This window comes from Branchiostoma lanceolatum, chromosome 14, assembly GCF_035083965.1.
Source record: "Branchiostoma lanceolatum isolate klBraLanc5 chromosome 14, klBraLanc5.hap2, whole genome shotgun sequence".
NCBI lineage: Eukaryota > Metazoa > Chordata > Leptocardii > Amphioxiformes > Branchiostomatidae > Branchiostoma > Branchiostoma lanceolatum.
Genome location: NC_089735.1, coordinates 1,788,796 through 1,812,493, shown reverse-complemented (window position 1 = coordinate 1,812,493; position 23,698 = coordinate 1,788,796). Strand labels below are relative to the sequence as shown.

The following is a 23,698-nucleotide window of genomic DNA, read 5'->3' as shown; positions in this document are numbered from 1 at the left end:
GTTCAATGTGCGGGCCATAGGAAAATTTCCAAAGTCTCATTCAAAAGGTCACATTACCCTTTTCACTAACTGGTCGATGAGTGGAGCCATTAACCACTCAACCACCATACATACATGATCATACTCAGCGAGTTGAAGCATATACAAAGCTACGCTTCCAGTTTTCTCGGTTAAATATCATCTCTGTCAGGTCTTTTCCACTTAGACCAGTTTCAACTAGTCTGTACAACCTAAACTCCAGCTGTCCGGGGCTATAATGGCCCCTCCCCTAGGGGCTGACAGGTTACGGGGCGGCTACTATAAGCACGATTAATCAGGATAAGTTTCAACCACCACAGCAACATGCATTATGGTTACTTCTCCACTAGTTCACCTTCCCATTGATTTCCGGAAGCAAATAAACAACCATCATCATCAGGACAAGTGTAAAAACCCAAAGAGGCGAGTATGTCGCTCCTGGAATAAGAACCCGCGCCAATCCCGATCCGCACGGCTTGGGAATCCAACGCGCTAACCACTAGGCTGAAAGGTCCGGATCAGTTAGACTGGTCAGTTATTGGAGGTTGATCCCCACTGTTATACTACTCCTCCTTTTCTTTCAAGACTCGTCCAGAGTCTCCGAGTGTGACATCGATGTGTGATCTGATTGTTACTCACAGGGCCGGCGTGGGAACCACTGTAAAAACCCAAAGGGGCGAGTATGCCGCTCCCGGGATTAGAACCCGCCCCAATCCCGATCTGCACGGCTTGGGAAATCAACGCGCTGGTCAGTTAGTGGAGGTTGATCCCCACTGTTATACAAAGATAATACTAACCTGTACATGTGATGGAGGTTTCCGTACAAGCGCTGGGCGTGCACGCCACCCCCTCTTCCGTATCCTCCGAACGGCCGATCCTCACCCTGAGGTCTTCGCAGTTTGCGCTGAAGCCAGTCCCTGTGATCGTAACCTCTGTCCCACCAGTGCCTGCATGGAGGAAGATTAAGTTGGAGTTATTGGTAACAGTGAAGGTCCTTTGGGGCCGTAGGCGCAGTGGGTTGTTACATCACTGTGTCTAGGACATGGTATTGGAAGGCAGAGCCCAACCCTCTCCTTCCACTGCCTTTTACCTCCCAAACTGGAGTCAGGTACGTTCTACACCTGAGTGGAGTGAGGAAAGTCGTGTAAAATGTCTAACCAGGAGGGCCAGAAATTAAATCCGTGGCCTAGCGTGGACTCGGCCATTCGATGCTACAAGAGTTACTGACAACTTTTTAAAGCAGACTTCTATCTCCTTGAATGATAGCCACACTGTGAATGATGGCCAAACGCTCGAGTCAATGGTGATTTTCAAATTCCGGAGATCAACAAATACTACCAAAGCTTGTTGACTCCTGGGATTTAAAGGCAACCAAAGCAATAGTAGGGCCGAAAAAATGGAAATGAAAAAAAAGCTGAAATCTTTAATATGCTAGTGACATTTCCTAACAGTGTTCAGCACATTTGCATAATAACTTCATACATTGAGCATTTCAAAACCGCGCAAGAACGAGCCATACAATGATCCCCTTAGTTTTGCGAGCCAACAAAAACCCCCAGGACGATTTTCAGTGAGTTCTCACATCACACTGACATCATATTTTTGCATCATGGATGTCGCTATACATTGTGATAGTGTTGTTTGAACTAATCATGTGTAGAAATGACTATTAGTAAATAAATTGACTTTTAAAATCCAATTTTAGGACCCTGATATTGCTTGGGTTTCCTTTAAGAGAGATCCCTGGTTACTTTATGGGAATGAATACTGTAAAAGCATTTGAGTTCACATGGTTTCTATTTCGCGCTAAGGCGAAAATGGAGTGTTTGCGGTAATTTTAAGTTTGCCTCAGAGCTATAGTCACATACTGCTACAGTATTGGAAAAAATGTTTGTGGTGGTTTAAGTTTGTCGTGAAACGGTCGCCGCAAAAAAACGCGACCATAAAACCACCGCTAACATTTCTTCACTTAAAGGAGACATAAACTCTCGAGCTCCTTTATTCCCCGAGCATCAAAACTGCTCTACCACACTGACTGTTGACACAAGTTTTTTATTGTACTGTGCCACTAATGTAATCTCAACTGCTAGAACTGTCAAGTTGTTAAAGTTGTTTATGTATAAGAGAAACTTGGATTGGCGCCTTATTTCAATCTGTTCGAGCAATGTTATTTTAAACTCGTAATGTTTTTGTAAATGATGATACACTTCATGTGCATATTTCTATGAAATTGTCACATGCAAGGTCATGAGAAATAAAACTGAATCTGAATCACTTCCGGTACCTTGCTGAGGCGAGATGCTGGTTACGGTAGGGGTCCTGTCTGCTGCCCAGCTGAACCCACAGCCTCCCTCACAGCGTGATGGAATGCCATTGATGCTCACTTCCACCTGAAACAAAACGTTATTTATCTTTTTAATCATTTATGTACGATAGTTCTTAATATGTACATGTATTTAGAATATTTTAGTTATTAATAGCTCGTTATGCCGTCCATTGTGATGTCTTGTCTTTGTCAGCAGGGCTAGCCCTTTGTAATAACCCTAGACTAGTTAGGCAGCCCTGGCTGTGTGTCCTGAACAGCCAAACCAATAAATAAATAAATAAACAATCATCATGGACATTATTCACATTGTATATCAGATAATCCAACATTGACATTTTTCAAATCTACGCTACGTATCATAATCATTAATAATTAATTATAACAAAAATTGCTCACATTCTTATATCACTATAAGTTGTCTAACAGTGTACTTCTGCTTTTATCATCATGACCTGTACTTAGCTTGTAAGAGTCTAAATGTCAATAAAGGTCCGCCAAAAATAGTTACTCAAGCAACTGGATAAGATTTTGAAACAGTCCGACGTTTCAGACAGCATCTGCTATCTTTCGTCAGTGACTAAGGAAAACTCTGTCAGAACCAGGTTTTATACCTAAACTCTGAACAGATATGTTAATGAAATGAAGACAATTTCAGATGGTTCAATAGAATAGTAAGTCAAGACAAGGCTGTATGCTAATTAATAAATTAGCTCCTGTTGTTTTAGGAGCTAATGTTGTTTGTCGGGGTGGGCGGTAGCGCGTTTACCCAAGTGCCTGAAAATTTGATGCGTAAACCTCATTTTCTGTTGAGGGCGGAATTGTGCAGTCTCTCATATATTGCTTCTCCAACTCCCCGTCTAACCTTCACCAATGTGTCACTAAAGGTCCTTCACCTGTGGAGTGTCATGCGCCGTACGAGTCATGCTCCCGGGGATGGAATAGAACCACAGGCCGCCGTCGTCCAAGGTCTTCACCTCAATCGCCACATCATCTCCTGTCAGACTGCTACCATCCAACTGTAACGTGAACAGAGGGGTTTCAACTTCCTTCGCAATGTCCCTGTCCTCTATCAATGAATAACTGATACAAGCTAGCCATTAGGAGGCCAACTGATGCAAGCTAGCCATTAGGAGGCCAACTGATGCAAGCTAGCCACTAGGAGGCCAACTGATGCAAGTTAGCCACTAGGAGGCCAACTGATGCAAGTTAGCCACTAGGAGGCCAACTGATGCAAGGTAGCCACTAGGAGGCCCATTATTGAACATAACCTTCCTTTTCCTGACCCCTAGCATATCTACCAAATATCATGCAGAACCATCCACAGCATCTCATTGAACCTTGAACGGGGACATCTAGCGATGTCAACACGATGTCAAGAGCTTATGCATCTCATTATGTTGTCCACAAACAAACAAACATTTTCAAGTAGCTACATGTAGTAGTGCAATGCAGCTACAGCTCGCATTTTAGCCAAGCACACCGGGTCACCCATACTCTTATCGATAAGAGTGTTGGGGTCTTTTACTATGATGATAATATTGTAAGATAATTTATCAAACCTCCAGCTCTGCCTGGTTTCCTCCTGCAGTGACCCACTCCACTTCCCATGTCTGCCCGGAACAGTCTCCGCCCAAGGTCACCTTCGCCTCAATGCCAAGGTCGAGTTTCAGTTTGTTGGCCATTTCTTCCTCCGTAGCCTCAGCTTTCACTAGGTCATCAAAAAAATTATCACAGGGTTTTAAAAGATTTGACTAAATCTTATTGCTAACATCCTGGAAAGAATCGTCTTTGAGTGTCAGTCCACCATGGAGGATTTATCAGAAAACATCAGAAACAATTTTTTCCAGGAGCAATGTTAACATTTACAGTTTGAGAAAATAGCTTGAAACATGCTGGGTAATTGTTACAATGGGCCAAATAGCTTAATAGCAATCACTCAAGCAACTGAATAAGATTTGGAAACGGTCAGACGTTCTACGTAGCATCCACTAGCTTTCGTCAGTGACACCAAACAAGATCGGTCAAACAGCAGGTTTCTAACCAGAAGCTATGAATCAATATGCTTAACTTAGGTGTAGACAACTTTTAGGAAGTCCAAAGGAAACAAAAGTAAGACACAGTCAAGACCAAGTTGATGCTTAGAATCAATTACTGTTACAATGTAAATCTAACAGAAGTAGAATGTATTGTACCTGTGGAGGTTTCGCCATCAAAGGTGATGCCAAAAGTGCCCTGGACCGGGGGACTGGCTGCCTGCTCTCGTGTGATGGTCACTCCACCCTGAAAGGTAAAATGACACATCCTTGACTGTTCCACCAAACAAATTATGTAACATTGTTCATGGTGTTTTTGTTTTCTATCATTTTCAGATTTAGATGCCACTTTTCCACTGGCCTGAGGGGCTAAGTTAGGCTTAAAATGTTGTGAATTAATGCAAGAATCTAACTTACATTTTGAACCGAAATCTACGGCACTGCCAGATTGAATAGGCTTGTTCATGGTTTGGAGTGTGTATGTGCAGTGTGATTGCATTGTGGCTTGAATATGAAATATATCAAAGTTGAATATATTACCCGTACCCACAATGTATTACACTCCACATGCACACCTCAAACCATGAACTAGGTTATAGATCTTATTCTCTGTGACTGTGTCTCTAAACAAAGCAGGGATTTTCTAAAGAGGGAAACAGGGGCGCTGCACCCACTTAACCTGGAGATCCTCTGACAAGCATACAATTCTGATTGAACAAGGATGGTATCAGGTCACATGCGGCCACAGTCTTCTGTGACCTGTCTGACAGTAAGTAATTTTGCCCCTCATCAGAAAGCCTTATTTTAACTTAAAACTCTCTGAAACCACACACTGTTGAAAAAGGGAAACCACCAGCCCCACACTTGGTCGTTCCATTCTCTCGCAATGCCCCTTGCAATTTTTTCCCAGAAAAAGCACCTGAATAGTCTCCTATTCTGTACCTGATCAGCTATTTATTTTCTAATTTTTCTAATTTGTTTATTCAAAATAAATAAAATAAGCATAACAAAGGTGTTGAGGCAAGCCCTAAATAAAAGAATATTAGATATGCATCATTTATCAATATAACAAATGAAGATATATAAAAACAAATTTAGAATCTTCATTTGTTATATTGAACACAATGAGTCTATCAAAGGTATAAGTACCTGATCAGATGCCATGAGAGGGAGGTTGAATCCACAGTTGAAGGGAATGAAGGAGACGGAGTATCCTCCATTTTCTTCCTCCACCTGGACTTCATCGATGAGAACATCATTGGGCGTAGCCGCCTGGCGGACGCTGCCTGCCACATCTGCAAAGAACAAAACATTCTTTACGTCGATGAAGATTACACATCCAGGTTATACGAATAAGAGTTACTGAAGCAACTGGATATGATTTTGGAAATGATCAGACGTCCCAGCCTCGGTCCCAGCCCACCCTCGGGAGGGCTGGTACCTCGGGTGCTAGGGAATACCCCGTGATGTATTCTATATTTATCCTACGAACATAAAATGGGGTCATCTAAATTGTTTCAGCCCAGCCTTCCCTCAGCGATGGATTCTTCCATAAATACGTAGAATTTGCTCCCTTACCTGTGTGTGTTCCCTCTTGTTTAATTTTTCTAGAAAAACCCCTACTTCTTGGTAGATTTAATAGTTACAAATGATCATCCTTTCACCGCATTTACCTCCGGGTGCCATCGGCTCAGTCTTTCCAATGAAAAGGTTGTCGATGAAGAAGTCAGATTCATCGCTTGCTGACCGGAATCGCATCTCCTTGACTTTGACATTGGTTGCGTCTGGCCGGGCACTGGCGAAGATTTCCTGGAAGTCGAAGCAAGTGTTCTGCCATCTGGAAAGGAATTATTCCGATCATGAATGAACTGTTTATTTCTCAACAAACAACGAGAGAAAATGCTAATGACTGTGCAATTAAATGCGCAATCTTATATGGTGGAACAGCACTTATTTTGTCACACATTAGCAGTTTCCTTCTGTTGGATTAGAAGTAACTCTGTTAAAAACAAATCATAAGTATGCGAATAATAACTAATAAGAAGATTTTAGGTGAGGTGAGGTGAGAGAAGAAAACGAAGAAAATGAGAGTGGGACATACTGTAGCGTGGTGGCCTGATGGTACTACTCTTCTTTAGGTACACAACCAACTGTAAATATTTAGCAATATTTTAAAGATGTGTTTGCGGATATGTATGTGTTTGTCAATATGGGCCATTGAGCCTGAAATAAACAATAAACATACTCTTCACTCGAGGAGAAGTCCAGGCTGTCGTGATCATCAGGACCAAACCACCCAGACGCCTCCGCTTCAGCATCAGAACCATGATCGTAGCGCAGAAAGACCCTCGAGTCCAACGATCCTTTGTACGCAAAGCAGACCTGGAAGAAGAACAATTCTTTTTAAATTCTGTCATGTTAACCCAGGGTATACCTGCTCAGTGATTAACACTGCTTTACAGTGGGGCCCTGCGTACATTTCATAAACTTTCATAAATCATTTCATAAAAAATTATCAAACAATGTGTACAGTGTCTTTCTAGCCACCTCTGTAGCCAGGTAAAGGCTAAATGCTTATCCATGGTCAGATTGAAAAACACTTTTTCCAAAAAGTGCCAATGATCATCGGATGAGGCATGGCCAAAAACCTTCTTTGTGGACAGAAACTCGGCATGTTATACTCTTGACTCTGTAGATGTGAAAACTAGAATCTGGATGTAAACAGTTCAACAGGAAGAGTAAATAGGGGCAAGAGTTTCACAAACCGTGTGGTGGATTCAGCAGGGACAGGTCAAGAGGTCAAAAGTCATTTGCTGCTACCTTTGACCGAAAGGTTCACCACCTGATTACCCAATATTGACACATGTGCGCTTAAAACACTTTACATCCTGATTACCCAACTTATTATTCAAATTCAATATTCCGCGCATTCGCATAGCTTAAAGCCCCCCCTCTCACTGGACCCGCGGCAAGCTGGCGGCGTCGCTGCGGCCGATCGAGTTGACAAAGCACTCAACGAATTTCATCGACAAAAAACGAATCTTTTTAAGCTTTGTGTGTTTTGTTGTCTTTTGGGTCATACTTGTACGTTTTGAATGATATTCCCATTATAAAGTCAAGGCTAACACAAATCCAGTTAAGGACGCAGCGACGTCAACAGCGTGCCACGGGTCCAGTGAGAGAGGGGCTTAAGATAGCAAGCACATTGTCACCCAAAAGAATTGAAAAATTACCATTTTTTCAATGGAGATTTTGATTGGGTAGAAATCGTTCTCCGGGTCTGCCTGGTACACGGTTGTCGGATTCATCAGAGACTTCCCGCCGCAGAAAGGCATCGTCTCATCTGCCTTCACCTGGATGGGAAACAACGTTCGTAAGCAAATCACGACCATGATTGTCCCGGTTACTCAATGCTAGCCTCCTCCAGGCCCTCTTACGGGCGTATGAATCGTAGAATTCGGCAGAAAAAGGAATAATTAGCCAGTAGAGTCAGTCCACAGTGAAGATCACATTTCGCCCGTTTAGGGAGCCTGCAAGTGAAACCCTGGCGTAGATAGTCTGGTAGAGACTAGCTCAATGCTCCCGCCGCACCAATCACTTCCAAACATTGCAGGCCATCGCGTGCAGGAACAACTACTACGTATAGGCTTCCCTCGGACCATCAGAGAGTAGAGTGAACTTGAGCCCGGCTGGTGTGGCGGAGGCGGGGTCCCTCCCAGTTCAAGACTGAATTGGGGAGGTCCCCCGGCTGCATTGAGCCACCCGGACACGTCCTGGTATATATGTAAATAAATGCACTACTACCAGCAAACTACACACTCCAAAACTCGCCACGCCATGAAGTCAATGGTCTACGTGTTAACCAGGGGATACGAACACTCAATACTTAAGTTTACTATGCGTTCCATTGAATATCTTGCAGCATTTACCCAAACTATAATTTCCACCTTTACTTCTTATTTTGGATCCATGGCTTATGTTTACGAGTATGTTTATTTTTTCCTTATTAACTTTTTTTCTCTGTTTGTATTGTGTTTTTGTGTTATTTTGTGAAATGCAATTAAAATAAACAACAACTATGATCCCCAACTTAGTAAGAGAGTCTACGGAAATACGTCTTAAAGTTCACTTAATCAATTTTGAAAACCTTTAAACCCAGTTCCTCAGCTGTTTATTGTTTCTTGTTAAAAAGACTTCTTTTAGTGAAGTACAAACAAGTGAACTTCACTATTCTTCCTGGAGTCATAACACATAACATACACATTACATTAGAACTTGTGAAATACACATTACATAATATATGTACATATTTACATACATCAATTGTTACTTACGACTGTTCCGGTTATGGGGTTTCTCCCATCCTCGAAGCCTGTTGCGTACTTAGTGATGGCCCCGATTGGGTTGGCCACCTCCTCTGGGCACTGGTTCTGAAACATGGGCTGGAGGGCTTGCTGGACCTGTCATGAATTCATGGAGAACTTAATTCAACTATTTCAGCATTCTAAGTATAGAAAAGAAAAAGTTTTTTAGAAAAAAAGTTTAAAAACATTTTTAAAAACATTTTTAAACATTTTTTAAACATTTTTTAAACATTCAAAAAAAAAGAAATTTTCGAACACTTTTAAAACATTTTTTTCGATATAGAAAAAAAACATAATAATAATGATATTGACTGTTGTTAGTTGTGAATCGACAGAACTAAGGTTAGACGACAATTTACAACCAAATCAGTGCATGTCTTTGTACATCCTGCCCCATTGTCATTGTTTGTTTGCTGCTATTTCTCTAAGATATTTTAACACACGAGTCTTCATTTTTATATTCTGATTTCAGTACAACTTGCAGTCATCTATTAGGCTACTGAGGAGACCTTCACGGGCCTTCCTAGTCTTGGTTTGAGTTTCTTGCTGAACGCAATGTTGAGAACAATGTAGAAACAACATGGCATATGTGAAGCATCTAAAGGTTATCGAGTGCAACTGTAAGGGTTGATGTTTTGTCTATAGAATAAGCCAAAAAATCGCACTGAAAGGTCGGGCATAGTTTCTCAATTTCATTGACGTTATTACTATATGAAGGGCATGAAATTACATAACAGGCTTAAAGGTTAGTACAGAGCATAAACTTTAAGGTAAAGCTAGTACTCAACTTTCAAATCTCCTTCGATAGCTTTTCATTCATCGGCCCGGAATTTATCAAGATGGTGTAAACTTCAACATGTAAAACGACACAACTTGTACTGTATAATACGTAAAAGTATACATCTCACCAGGTTTGTCTGAAATGGAAGATGAATGAAAAATGTCAAAGAAATGTTCGACACTCACCTCTCCGGCAGAAGCCCCGGCAGAAATGGACGCGGAAGTGACTCCATCGTGCGAGATGGTGAATGCTGAACCACCGGAGCTGATGAACTGGAAGTGTTTTTTTTTATTAAAAAATGTCAAACACAGTGGAAGATGAAGTACATTTTATTTCAAATTGCCCCTTCTTCGACCATGAAAGAAAATAGCTGTTTAAAGAGGCCACCAAATTCCGCCCTAATTTCTCCACGTTTGCAGACAAATAGAAAACTACTCTCCTCTTAATTAGCTTCACAAAACCAACACATTACAGAAAAAGTGGGATCATTCATCTTCCACTGTCTCGGAAAAAGAAGTCGAACCTATTAACTTAGAATTTAGTGTCAGTCAACTAGAGTTGTAGAATACTTATGTTCACTGTCTTTCCGTTCTTTTAATGTTAAATGTATTTGCAATTAGCCTACGGGCAAGAACTTGCACTAAACTTCATGTGAACTTCATATATTTAATCAACATAAGAATATACAGGACGCAGAGGTGAAACACTCTAGCAAGTAGCTAATACCAAACATTACCTTTGAAACAAGAGGTGACAAATATAATAACAATTAAATAACAAACAGCATTTGGGTTGGGTACGTCCTACACAGACAAGCATATATGATAAACGCAGTCATACTAAGGTCAAATTTCGAGTTTTAAATAAAGATATAAATATTTTTTTTCAGGACACATGCGTGTGTGACTACTCCAAGAATGCATTCTGCTTGAGATCGCACGAAGATCGCACGACGTTTGTGACTGAGGTTCTAAATAGTGACGTTTTTTCCCTGTACACTACCGCTAACCTGTGTCTCCCGGTGGACCGTTGATGTGATTTTGATCTTCTGTTTCTCGTTTCTGGCATGGTGGTTCTGCCCTCCCACGTAGTTTGTGCTGAACATCTTCATGGACAGGCGTTTGTCTGCCTCGCTGTCTCCTCCGGCCGATGCGTCGTGGCGGTACCATGCCTCCACGTAGTAGCTGCAAAACAAGGTAAAAGGTAAAGCAGGCATCCTCAATTGAGGTGAAGCATGATGATTTTTCAAGTAGCTAGTGGTAGTGCAATGCGGCTTCGCTCGTGTTTTTGGCCAAGCACACCGGGTCACCCCTACTCTTCTCGATAAGTGTGTTGGGTTCTTTTACGTGCAGAGGTTTGACGCTTGAGGCTTACGTCCAAAGCTCCCTCATACACGGGACCGCCGGCTATACGTCACCATCCGAAATGACGAATGCAATCCCTTACAACATGTTCGAGCTCGAGTCGACCACTGAAGTTCGAACGCGGGCCCTTCGGATCCACGGAATTTGATCCAGATGGCGAAGCAGCGGGGTTGCGCTACCGTTTGCGCCAAACAAAGGGTGGTTAAAGACAAAATCTTTCCATCGGGAGGCATTGAAACTAAAATCTGAGTTACCAAAGTTATCAAATAAGGCTTGAGTTGTCCAAAAATTCATATTCCCTTTAACTATAGCAGAGCGGAACTCGTTACCATCAAGTCCAGTTGAGGCATCCTCATTAGATATCTTTAAACAACATTGCAGCTATATGTGCAAAGGGTAGGTGAGACAGTTCGTTATGTGTAACATAAGCAGCTGCTGCCACGCCGCGTGTGTGATATCTCGTTTTAAGATTCAAGATATGTACCTCGATATCAGTCACGTGTGATTACCAGTTACTAGAATATTCTTCAATCAGTGACATTAGAGAGGTAACAACACACGTACCTCCAAATTTTCGACGTCCACTGTACATCTTGATCTTGATCATGCACTTACTACTTACTACGGGAGGAGGCGGGGGAGGCAAGAAGATCTACATAAGTCTCAACCTACATTGTAGTCTCGTGCTCTCGTGAGACTTGGTCACTCCGTGATCAAGACGTACAGTGGTTGTCGAACATTTGGAGTTTCGTGTTTTGTTACCTTTCTAAAGTCACTGAGTGAAGAACATTCTCATATATACCTGTTGGCAGCTGCCAGAGGAATCCTCGGTGAATAGCCCCGACCTTCAGCTGGACAGCCCCACTCAGACACCTGAAATGAGTGAATAATTTCTTTAGGCTGGTGATTGACTGGATAGCAATGTTCTTTTATTCACAACCAAGTATTTACAAGGCGACGAAGTTTCGATGGCCGTCTGCCATCTTCATCAGGGCAATACTGACTGGTTCACAGTGCACTGAAGCTAGGTGTTACTATTAATGTAACAATACATTACGTTTGTGACTGCATTATTAGCAGTAACACCTAGCTTCAGTGCATTGTGAACCAGTCAGTATTGCCCTGATGAAGATGACAGACAGTCGTCGAAACGTCGGTTCCTTATAAAATACTTGGTTGTGAATAAAATAACATTGCTAGTCAGTGAGAGGTATAGTTTTGCTTGAAAAAGTATATCAAGACTAAAATTAGAATGTATCAGTCAATAAAAACGTCCTTTTGAATCATCTATTAATAAGTATTATGTTAAACATTTGACGTATGTATATTATATGATAACTAAGTTCAACAACACCAAGTCAGTAGTTATCGGTAGGGTTAAATCATATAATGTGACCGTGAACACAACCACATATTCAACAAGAGCGACGTCTCGATGACTGTCTGTCATCTTCATCAGGGCAATACTTACTGACTCACCGAGCACTGAAGCTAGGTGTTACTTGTTCAATTTGCGCTGGAGCTAGGCGTTACTGGTTCACTGTGCACTGAAGCTAGGTGTTACTGCTAACAATATCATATGATGTATTACGTTTTTTTACGTAAGGAGAATTCAATGAGGCTAGATGCAGAACAGACAGAAACACTCGACGTTATAAAACGTGATGTAGTACGTGTACCTCTCCACTGGCATCCTCAACGCGAAGCAGAAAGTCATCAGTCGGCTTGTTGCAGTCAAACAGCACGAACTGGTAAGTGTTGTCGTTGGGGGGCTTGAAGAAAAACCTCGATCGGGAAATGAAGCTCTGAGGGAAAGAGAAAAAAAATTACTAAGTACTACTCGTGGCATCGTGTGGCGCAATCGGTAGGGCATTCCGCCCCAGAACCGAGAGGGCCCGAGTTCGAAACCACCGATATGCCCCGATGTTGTTCCCTTGGGAAAGGCACTTTACACGAATTTCCTCATTTCACTCAGGTGTAAATAAGTACCTAGCTTCGGTTAGGGACGTCCCTCGTTAGGACCTCAACACGTGCGAGAAATGTTAGTAAGTGCCTTTTACCAACACATAAGTATGCATTTTTAAGTGGGGAATAGTACTGTGAAGTGCAGCCACTTTTGACCACATAAATAGTCGATCTATATGTCATTCTCAATCTGTCAGGGTCGAATCGCTCGGCAACAAAGCCTCCAGAATCGACCCTGTTCTTTTGGCCCGAGGTTTTAGGAGGAGCAGGGTCGGTTCTGGAGGTTTTGTTGCCGAGCGATTCGACCCTGCTAGAAGAGGGTACTATATATATGATGACATGTGTAATATTGTACCCCTTCTCGTGGTCCCCAGCTCGTACTGTCTCCCCACTCAGCCTCGGACGGATCACCGGTCGGCAGGTCGGTCAGGGCTGGCATTGCTGCTGGGTCAGCGTAGCTCCAGTAGTCCTTGTTCACACCGCGATTTCCTGTGGAACAGCCATGCATGAGTTATACCCCCAGTAGTCCTTATTCACACCGCGATTTCCTGTGGAACAGCCATGCATGAGTTATACCCCCAGTAGTCCTTATTCACACCGCGATTTCCTGTGGAACAGCCATGCATGAGTTATACCCCCGTTCTACTAGGACGGCGCTCTCTGCGACCTAAAATCTAACAGAGCAATGAACGAATTTCATTAAAAACGATTAAAAACGAATCTTTTTACGCTTTTGTGTGTTTTGTTGCCTTTTCAGCCATAGTTTTACATTTTGCATGATATTCCAATTATGACATCAAGTATTAGAGAACTTTCGATTTAGGTCGCAGTGAGAGCGCAGCTCGATCGCCGTGTAGTGGAGTAAGCCTAAAGCCCCCCCCCCTCTCACTGGACCCGCGTCACGCTGGTGGCGTCGCTGCGGCCGATCGAATTGACAAAGCACTCAGCGAATTTCAGTCTTCAGACCTCACCCCTACATCCTCAGAAATTTGGTCTATGTAGGCCCGTCTGGATCACCCTTGAGTGCCCATGAGTTTGTGTCCAGAGCAAGAGTTCACTTACAAGCTCTTCTTTGTTTCTGTAGCAATGCCCTGCAAACCTGACCCTTCTCTCTCGTATGGTTGATGATACAGTTGGTAATGATCCATACAGTTCCGCTTTAGTCTAATGGAAAACGATGTATTTTTCTTCAACAATTTCCAAAGGCTTTTACAATCACGGCAAATTATGTTTCTCAATGTGCTATGCCGTTCCAGTATACAGGGTGAATACGTACCCGGGTAGAATTCCCTCTCGTTTGCTGGTTTCGCCGGCGTCAGGCACACGATCTCTTCATCCGTGAAGTCGCTTGGTCGTATGCACTCCTCCCCTATGCGCAGAAAACCAAACATATTCATTAGATCCGCGAAACTTATAATTAGTACTTTGCTTCGTCCATCGGCTAGAACGCTTATTGAGGTCCTGTATTTGACGGAGGGGACGATAGTAAGGATGCGATCACAAAATTTCATTTTGACGCTATTACAGTATCTATCAGGACTGCGCCAAATTTCGCAATGCATTCTTAAACCGGCGCTAACCGGCGCAAACCGGCTTACAGTCCAGAGAGTGACGACAGCAATGGGTCACTGAAGGAGGTAGCATGAACAGCGAATGTTGCTTCTGTAATTTATGATTTGGTCCCATTTTCAATCCGGGGCCCGGTCGGGCAGCTTATGGGAAGGAAAAATATGATACAAAAGACAACAAAATACATTAAAAATTACTCAAAGTATACATTGTGCATTTTCTTGATGAACACTTTTTTTTTAATTTTTCGGATTGGAAATGGGACCGAAGCCTTGTGCGTATTAGGAGTGGGAGTGGCACAACAATCGGAGACAGTCAGAAAACTCGGGAAATGAAACAAAACTTGACAGACCTCCCACGGTGACTACTGCGTTCTGAGAAGAAGAGTCGAACCACTCTCCCTCTATGGTGATGGTGGATCGTCCCAGCTCACTGCCTGTACCGGGACTCACAGAACTCAGCTCTGCAAACACGAAACAAAAGCCAAAGTCAATTTCTGCAATTCATTACCTACTATATATATGTCACAGTAGAATCCGGAATCCTACTAGTAGAGACGGGAATTCCAATCTCTACTAGTAGGATTCCAGATTAGAATCCCAATCTCTACTAGTAGAGATTGGAATTCCAGTTTCTACTAGTAGAGATTGGAATTCCAATTTCTACGAGTAGAGATTGGGATTCTAATCTGGAATCCTACTAGTAGAGATTGAAATTCCAGTCTCTACTAGTAGAGATTGGAATTCCAATACAAACATAATGCAAGTCATGCTCACATTCGTTAACGAAAAAAAAAATGACATAAACACAAGGACTATTAGAGCAAAGAGTTTGCATTGATGTCAATATCCCGGCACAACACTAGCCTATATACAGTGCGCAACGTCAGTAACAGGTCAAAGGTGCCCGGAAGTCGGTGTCGGCCCCCGTCTCTGTTGAGGCACCGACTAACAGGCAACCTTGACCCGTTGCTGTCGTCACATTTCCGCTCAGGTCAAGTGACGTAGTCGTCAGGTCAGATCAACTTAATGACTAGAGGACTGGTTGAAAGCTTTAAATTTACCTGAAAGTTCATCTGTGTTGGTAGAAAATTTGGGTAAGTCCAAATATTTGTGTTGAAAATTGTAAGTTGAAAAGTTTAACTTTAATTCAGCTTTAGATTTACTTTGTGTACGAAAATAACATGTTGATTCAGTAGTATTCTGGTTACTGTTACAGTTGAACCTTCATACGAATATAAGAAAAGAAACTTGTGAGAGTATGGCAAACTTAGGTTTCATCCTGGCGTGCAATCATGATCAGAGATGCTTACTTGCGTAGGTCTCAAAGTTGTTCATTTTCATGTTGGCACCAAGCTGTTTAGCCTCCCATAGGCTGTCGGACCTGCAGAACAAAACAATACAAAAAAATGAAGTTCTGCTGCAGTACCGAGGTCACATACCAGGGGGCCCAAAATCAACATTGACTTTCGTCTTCCAACCACCTACCCACATACCATAATCCATCCAGATGTTCTTGAGTTATTCCGACGACAAAGGTCCAGAAACACAAACACACACACACACAGAGGCAGACAGACACACTCAAAACTATTTCTCCATTTTTCATGCTATGCTTACCTGCCAAATGCGCCATTAACTATGATGCTGATGTTCTGGTGACCTGAAAACACAACGGTTTGTTAAGATGAAGTCTGTCGACGATATGGGTTTCAGAAAACTAAATAGATAACAGCCAAATATTAGAGAGAGAGAGAGAGAGAGAGAGAGAGAGAGAAAGAGAGAGAGAGAGAGCTTGAACGATGTTATAACTTGTAGCAGTTGTTGTAGATGCTGCAGAAATTGATTCACGTTATACAATGCTGAACTTTATCCGTGATCTGATCCCTTTACACGTCTGCTGTAATTCTCCCACAGAAATATAGATACTCGTCTGTCGGGACATGCCTAAAAGACAACGATCGTAACAACATCGTACTACCCAAATCAACTGTACAAGTAATACATGATTTTGGTAATAGAAAAATTGCAATAGCTAACTGCTGAAAAGTTAAAGCGCTGGTCATTTAGCGGGACATGGTGGGCAATGAACTACGTACCGACGTAATTCCCCTGAAGTTTTGCCTCCATGTTCCCCCAAACACTTGTTCCATCGTTGTCCATCACAATGCCATACCTGTCATCGAAATTTAAAGAAAAACATACAGTAAGGATTATTTCGCCAGGCAAACTCATAGAGCTAGAAGAACGATTCATACTCATATCCAATTTTCTCCTTCCAAATTTTAAATATGCCTTCTTGTTTTTTGATGCAGTTTGCAATAGGTACAATCCTCAAAGTTCCAAAGTTTTCCTTTGACGATATGATTTAGTAGGTTGGTACATCATCCGTTAAGCCCCCCCTCTCACTGGACCTGTCGCTGCGGCCGATCGACAAAAACGAATATTTTTAAGCTTTGTGTGTTTTGTTGTCTTTTTGGTCATACTTGTACGTTTTGAAAAAATAAAAACATACATCTCTTGGTTGTCATCCCTAAGTGCGCACTGCTGGCCGGCTCCGTCCTGCCAACACCTGGGCGGGAAAAGAGACAGAAATTAAATGTCAATCAATCGTTCGCCGACATCAGTGTCTGATGCTTGGCGGCTGCAGACATGCATAGGGCTCGCCAGGCTGGTCTGCTCTCGGCATAGACCCTCCAGTCAGAGATGTCACGTCAAAGTTTATTGCACAACGATTGTAACAGGTACAATGTACGGCAAAATACTACTTGCTAGTTATATCAATCTAGTACAAACTACAGGAATGTTCTAGGCGATACAATGGTCTATTGCAAGTAACCATGGAGACCTACCGCACGATAGACTCCGTCCTCCCATTGGTGCATGCAGCCTTATCGCTACCGTACAGACACGTGACGATTTTTCCGTAGGCAGTGAACATCGAGCCTACAGAATAGACAATGAAGACGACCATGTTTTTCTTCCCATCAAATACATTTGCCTTGTGATAAATTGTGAAATATGATTGCCTATATAAATAGAAGTCTTGCTATTTCTCAATGAAATGCAATGAAAGAGACCTTCAGGTCTTACTCTTTCAGAGTCAAACTACAAAAGATAGAAGCAGTGGACCTGGCATAATGATACACTAGTGAGTGTGATATCTCTCTCTTTTTTATAATGTTTTTTATTGGTCAGACGATCGGTGACATGAAAGGATTCGAACCCGGAACCACTTGGTTCCGAGCCGGACGCTCTGTCGTTACGCCACACGACCCCACAGCTTTTTCATTTCATAATGTTACATATGTTTTAGTTCCTTCCAATACGTTCCATTTCGTTCCATTTCGTTCCATTTCGCACTTTCGGGGGACCCGTTTTTCGGTACTATTGACGTTACGCAGTACTCACCTGGATACCCGGTGTTGGGAGTGACAGTCTTGATGAACGGCGTCCTCCAGTTGGTTGTCTGCGAGACGGGAAGATTGGTTGTTGGATATGTTATAATACTGTAATTCTTGTTTCTTTCACTGTAACTTTATGTCCACTGTTTTCACGGTCACCCCTGTAACGTTACAGTGAACTTATCATCACCGTGAAAACACTGTTTGATTATAATTTATGATTCCTTCACACATCCATTCTCGAAATCATTTGGCGCCACCGTGAAATTAAGTTCAGTGAAAATGTCCATTTTTCTTACACCGTGAAATTTTGCTACCGTGAAGATAAAGTGAATTACAGTAGCTGCTCACATCGTAGCTTTCGAGAGAGCATTATGAATTTGTGCTCCCATATCGTAAAACATGGGACAAGAAGATGAGAGGAACCAAAAAATTTAAAAGAAGTATTGTCTTACGTATACGGTGATGGTACCATATACAGTGAATACCATGTACCAGCGCTAGCAGTAGGCACCACCGAGGTTTTGTAAGATCATAACGGCAGGCATTTAGCCTAGTAATGCCCCAGGTGCCTACTAGTAGATAATCATCATCATCATGTTTCATACTCTTAACAAGTTGGATCGTACACAAAGTTTAGCTTCCAGTATTTTCAATTTTACATCTTTTCAGTCAAGTCTTTTCCACTTAAACAGGTTGCCACTCGATAAGGTTCTTTAACGTGAAGTATGGACGGCCTCTACCCCTTCTCTGGCTTGTGGAGACCAGCTGGTTCGCAATGGCGAGTAACATGGCCAGCGAGGCTCAACCGACCACGCTTGACTTCTGTAGATATGGGTGGACGGGTGCCGTAGAGTTGGTTTTTATCTCCATGAAAAATGGAGATATTGTTTTGGGTGTGTCTGTTTGTCTGTTTGTCTGTTTGTTTGTGTTTCCGGACTACTGTAGTCAGCATAACTCAAGAACCTCTTGATGGATTGCGATGATATTTGGTATGTGGGCAGGTGTTGTGAAGCCGAAATTCAAGGTCGATTTTTGGCCCCCTGGCATGTGACCTTGGTACTGCAGCAGAAATTCCATTTTTGTATCTCTTGACCTGGACGTGCTATGGTATTAATTTTTTGGTGGCAGATAGCTTGTGGTGTAATGAAGACGTGGTGTGGGTTTGTGCCCCCTTGCAGCTTGCTCTGGAACTGCAGGGGCGTTATCATGAAAATTTTCTATGGAGAATAACTGAACAAAGGAACGACGGATTTCCATGATATTTAGCATACAGGTAGCTTAGACAGAGATGTACACAATGAAGTGCAAATCATGTTAATTAGGACTTAATTTGCATAGCTAATGAGGAAAATCTATATTTGCAGTGTTTTCCATCATAAGACTCAAATACATGTAACGTATGTAGTTTATGGAAAGTGGATCATCTACAGATACCAATTATGCAAATGAATTCCTAATTTGCATAATTAATGCAAAAAAACATAATTCATCTAATTGGAAAAATATAGGACTGTCAATATTGCAACATGTGTAAGTTAGATAAAGGTGTTTATGCCGAAGCATATATCATGCAAATGTGTAAGTCATTTGCATGAATAGAATTGTTCATGGAGATATGAGGTCGTGGAACTCTTGTTTGTTCTGTGTTTCCACCAAGGGTTGTTGTATACGATACGCAGCATCTTGTGTGGATAGAATGGGGGGAAATTGTTGCTGTCTTACCTCAAAGGTGCACGTGTCCGGATCCTGACACCTGAAGGCGGTGCAGTCGCGGCTATTAGCACTGGTGCACACGGTCACTTCGGGTGTGTACTTGCCGAGCGGCATAGCGCTGTGACAGAAATGCAAAATGTTGTGAGGCCAGAAGGGGGGGGGGGTCTAAGTAGTAACCGTTTAAGTATTCTCCGGTACCCACTCTAAGATGGAACGTGAACCTAGACCAAATAGAATGTCGTACGAAGAAGACGGTTTCAAAAAGACCGAGGAATCTGACGAAAAGTTTGGTATATACATCCGTATACACAAATGAGGACTGTGAGAACTTAGTCTTAGCATGAAAGTTAATCTGAGTTGGTAAATTACATAATGCGAAATTAAACTGTTCTCCAACCCAAAATACTGACTCACCGGGATTTTCGACCAAATCTCTCGATCAAATCTATCTAGCCCAAGTGCTGAAGACACGTGAATTTTTCCGCATGTATGACGTCAGCATTGGGTCAAAGTTCGTCGGAAGTCGGTACCGGCCCCGTCCCGGTTTATAACTTAGTTTTATGGGCAACTAGTAGTGGAGCCAACCGTACACGCTCACGACACGTCTTCAGAAAAGACGCTGAGGCCGCGTTTAGAACTTTCTTCGAGCCCGCACCGACTAGTTTCGCCTTGTGTTTAGCTTTTTCAAGGATCGGAGCTCGAATGAGCACAAGTACAGTCTGTTCTGGCTTTTATAGGCGTGAGTGTGTAAGGTTGATTACTATTTGCCATTGGCCCGATTTACACACACGTTTTCGGAGTCGACTTGGGCCTGTGTGTGGGGAGCTTTGGGCTGCTCAAGTGGAGTCTTCATACAAGAAAACGCTACTTGAGTGGTCTAGGGTTCTCCTTGCACAGCGTGTGTAAATCGGGCCTTAGTCTTTATGCAAACCTACCTTGTGTAACACTCAATTTGTATCCTGCTGACGGATGTCCTCTCCACTGCGCACGCGTACGACTGAGTGGCACTGACGAAGTTCACGGTCAGGATATCGAAGTCCATGCTGAAGTCCGTCGGAAGATCTGGAACAGCCAAGAGTTGTTTTTTTAATCCATTTTTTGAGTGGAAGTATTTTAGAATGACCCGTTATGTATGGGGATGCCTATGGAAGAGTCTGTTCTTGCATATGGGGTCAAATTAGGAAATCACCATTCCTGACTGGGAAGACTTTGCAATAGATCACTTTGGGGCAGAAGTATTTTCTTAATATTTCAATTTGTCCAGGTGTTATTTTGGGATAGTCCATTTTTGCATGGAGAGCGGTATGGGCGAAATAAGCTGTATTTGCTCGCAAATGTTGCCCTTCTAGTTTTACTTCCCTTTTTGACAGACACGGACGACGTGACATTCACGTTTTTCATAACTTATTTTAACAATGCCACGTACAGAGAACGATATACCCATTTCTACACCTGGGTTGAGTGAGGAAAGTCCCGTTAAGTGCCTTTCTCAAGGGCCAAAAAAAGGTGGCGTCAGGGGATTCGAACCCGGGACCGCTGAATTCTGGGCCGAACACCCTGCCGTTACGCCACATGACTCCACAAATCAAAGGAGCATTCCACTCCAGACAGAAGCGGGTAGAAAACAACTTTTTCTCTGCAAATCTACTTAAACCAATAAAATGTTACTGCGGAACTACCTGAATATACGCACAAGTGTGACAGGGCCCTAACATAAAATGCAATGAAAGACTTACCTGATCCGAAGATCTTCATCCGAGTGCCTCCCTTTGTGCCGCCAGTGTTGGGGCTGACGCTGTCAATCGTGACTGTGGGAGAGACAATGATGGCGTTTATAATACCTTATATATTATCATGTAGACCCTGACCAAAGGTTTTGCCCATTTTGTCCAAAGCAAATTGTAGATGAATTTCACCTTGTCATTGAATGCTCTTGATATGATGTTTTACGCAAGGACTTATTCACATTTCTCAAATCAAGCACAACAGATTATAAGAGTGTCGATGCTACAGCCAGAGTTGAATATATCTTTAGATGCAACAACCCCAACAATGCCAACATGGGTAAATATATAAAAACTGCTTTGTCATTAGAAAAAATACCGAAGCTAACGATTAGCCCCACTCGATTGTAACACTATATCAAAGACTTATGCATTGCACATTGCACTTTACGGCAATGTAAAGTATGATAATGGGAAATAAATACAACACTCGGGTGAAACACCGACTCAGGCGACCTCCGACCGACCAAAAAACGGGTCGAAAATCGTGGGATTGCCTCCCGACTATTGGCCGAGTGTTGGCCGTTGCTCGGACGAACTACGGGCAACCTGTTGACGAGCTCTCCAACCTCAAAAATCATCGTCGAGGCCTCGCTGAATTTAAACGCAGCTTCTAGTGACCCGCGAACGTCGACCGAGCTCCTAAAAATCGCCCGATAACCGCGGAATCGACAGGACGTCGGCCGTACTTCTGCCGAAAATGCCCATTTGGAGCTTGCCGACACGTCGGCCGAGCTCAATTCTTGATTTGTGACGGGGGCTTTAGGATGCATGTACAGAGGCTTTAAAACCCAGTACCATGTTCAGTATTAGTTAAATTCCAACGAGACGCTTGATTCTTCATTGATTCGTTAAGTTTTACAATTCGAGAATGTTAGAGAACTTGAAATAATCACGAGCGTAGGTGTTGGTATATAATTTTTTCAATGTAATGATACCGTGTATGTACGTATGTTGCACGAGGTACATTCGTATGTACAACGATATGAATGAGCACTTGTAGATAATCACTTGTCACTGCTGATTATAACTAGACTGCATGGCCCGTAATGTGGCATGACAACGGGCTTGAATAAAACAGGGTCTAGATTTGCGACGTTCTGGGCAGCTGACAAAGTTTTTGTTCTGTGACTTGAGCGTGTACGTCGCCAAGTCAAATTAAATAGTGGAGCTTTGAATTCAAGCGCAGCTTCCAGTGCCCCGCGAACGTCGACCGAGCTCCGAAAAATCGCCCAAAGCCCGCGGAATCGCCAGGACGTCGGCCGTACTACGGCCGAAAATGCACATTTGAAGCTCGCCAACACGCCGGTCGAGCTAAATTTCTTATTTGTGACGGGGGCTTAAAGGACAAGTGTCGACCAATCATTTTTCTCTATACGACTCTTTAATCACACGCGCATAGAGTATCAAACTGCCCTGTGACCTACTTAAACACGCCCATAAAAACATACACAGTTGGGAAACCGCTCTATCCGAGTTAACAAGAGCAGAGGAAAAAAATGAAGAAACCCAGACGATCGGGCCGCACACGAAAGTTGTCAGGGTTTCTTCTGAAGCTTGTTCTTATTAGATCTAAGGGCGCAATAACGCATGCGGCTGTAGTTCACTACATTGGAGGACAAGGAAAAAACTGAAGTCAGATTTTAGCTTCACTGTGAAACCCTGATTACATATGTATGTCATTTTATGCACGTGTAGTTCGCTATATACTCACCAGTCGATTTATCTATTGCGTTATACGTCAGGTAAAAAAAAAGGCTAAATGGCTGCTACACCCGCATGCTACGCGCATGTGCCTTAATGTGTCATGGCAGCATAAGCTAACAAACCAACATTTGTACCAAGATCGGTCTCTTATAGGGACTCTTATAGCGTCTGTCGCCAAGAAAGTCCAACAGCGCAGAATGAAACTGGCTGGTTACTGTATGAAACACTCCGAAATCCCTGCATTTCGTCTTGTTCTCTGGGAGCCTACTACTATAAAGGAAAAAGAGGTAGGGGTAGATCCAGAGTGACCTACTTAGACAATCTACGCAGTGGTACAAACCTACAAGATAATAATGAGCTACGAAGGGTTATGGAGGCCAAAGTGCTGTGGAGGAGGCTCTCTAGGTTGGTTCGAGCGGGAGTAACTTAGGTAAAACAAGACGAAAACTCCTAGTACACACAGAAACAATAAACACCGGACGCATTTATTTCTTGTTTTAGTCACTCTGTTTGATTCAAACAAGTCGGCAACTTCTATTACACGCAGTTGAATATAAATAGGCAGAATTAGGCACTGTGAGAATGTGCGTAGAGCACATCCAAAGCATGCTTAGGGATAAAGGGTAACTACTTATGTGTATCGGGTTCGCGTTATGTTGTCCGAATCT

General features: G+C 42.7%; 1 protein-coding gene across 1 annotated transcript in view; it reads right to left on the bottom strand.

The window, feature by feature from the left end:
• The window catches only part of LOC136448665 (fibrocystin-L-like), a 78,665-nt gene that overhangs the window by 51,754 nt on the left and 3,213 nt on the right, over nt 1-23,698 (bottom strand). Inside the window, exons 2-27 of the mRNA XM_066448305.1 lie at nt 21,276-21,347; nt 20,475-20,601; nt 19,549-19,657; nt 17,831-17,888; nt 17,272-17,365; nt 16,935-16,991; nt 16,519-16,595; nt 16,040-16,082; nt 15,733-15,803; nt 14,773-14,883; nt 14,128-14,220; nt 13,207-13,340; nt 12,566-12,691; nt 11,689-11,759; nt 10,532-10,706; nt 9,708-9,794; nt 8,712-8,837; nt 7,611-7,730; nt 6,623-6,759; nt 6,051-6,214; nt 5,527-5,672; nt 4,537-4,624; nt 3,904-4,052; nt 3,238-3,360; nt 2,303-2,408; nt 816-965 (exon numbers count right to left, since the gene is read on the bottom strand). Coding sequence (XP_066304402.1) covers nt 816-965; nt 2,303-2,408; nt 3,238-3,360; nt 3,904-4,052; nt 4,537-4,624; nt 5,527-5,672; nt 6,051-6,214; nt 6,623-6,759; nt 7,611-7,730; nt 8,712-8,837; nt 9,708-9,794; nt 10,532-10,706; nt 11,689-11,759; nt 12,566-12,691; nt 13,207-13,340; nt 14,128-14,220; nt 14,773-14,883; nt 15,733-15,803; nt 16,040-16,082; nt 16,519-16,595; nt 16,935-16,991; nt 17,272-17,365; nt 17,831-17,888; nt 19,549-19,657; nt 20,475-20,601; nt 21,276-21,347 — 2,814 coding nt within the window. The remainder of the gene's footprint in view (nt 1-815; nt 966-2,302; nt 2,409-3,237; nt 3,361-3,903; nt 4,053-4,536; nt 4,625-5,526; nt 5,673-6,050; nt 6,215-6,622; nt 6,760-7,610; nt 7,731-8,711; nt 8,838-9,707; nt 9,795-10,531; nt 10,707-11,688; nt 11,760-12,565; nt 12,692-13,206; nt 13,341-14,127; nt 14,221-14,772; nt 14,884-15,732; nt 15,804-16,039; nt 16,083-16,518; nt 16,596-16,934; nt 16,992-17,271; nt 17,366-17,830; nt 17,889-19,548; nt 19,658-20,474; nt 20,602-21,275; nt 21,348-23,698) is intronic.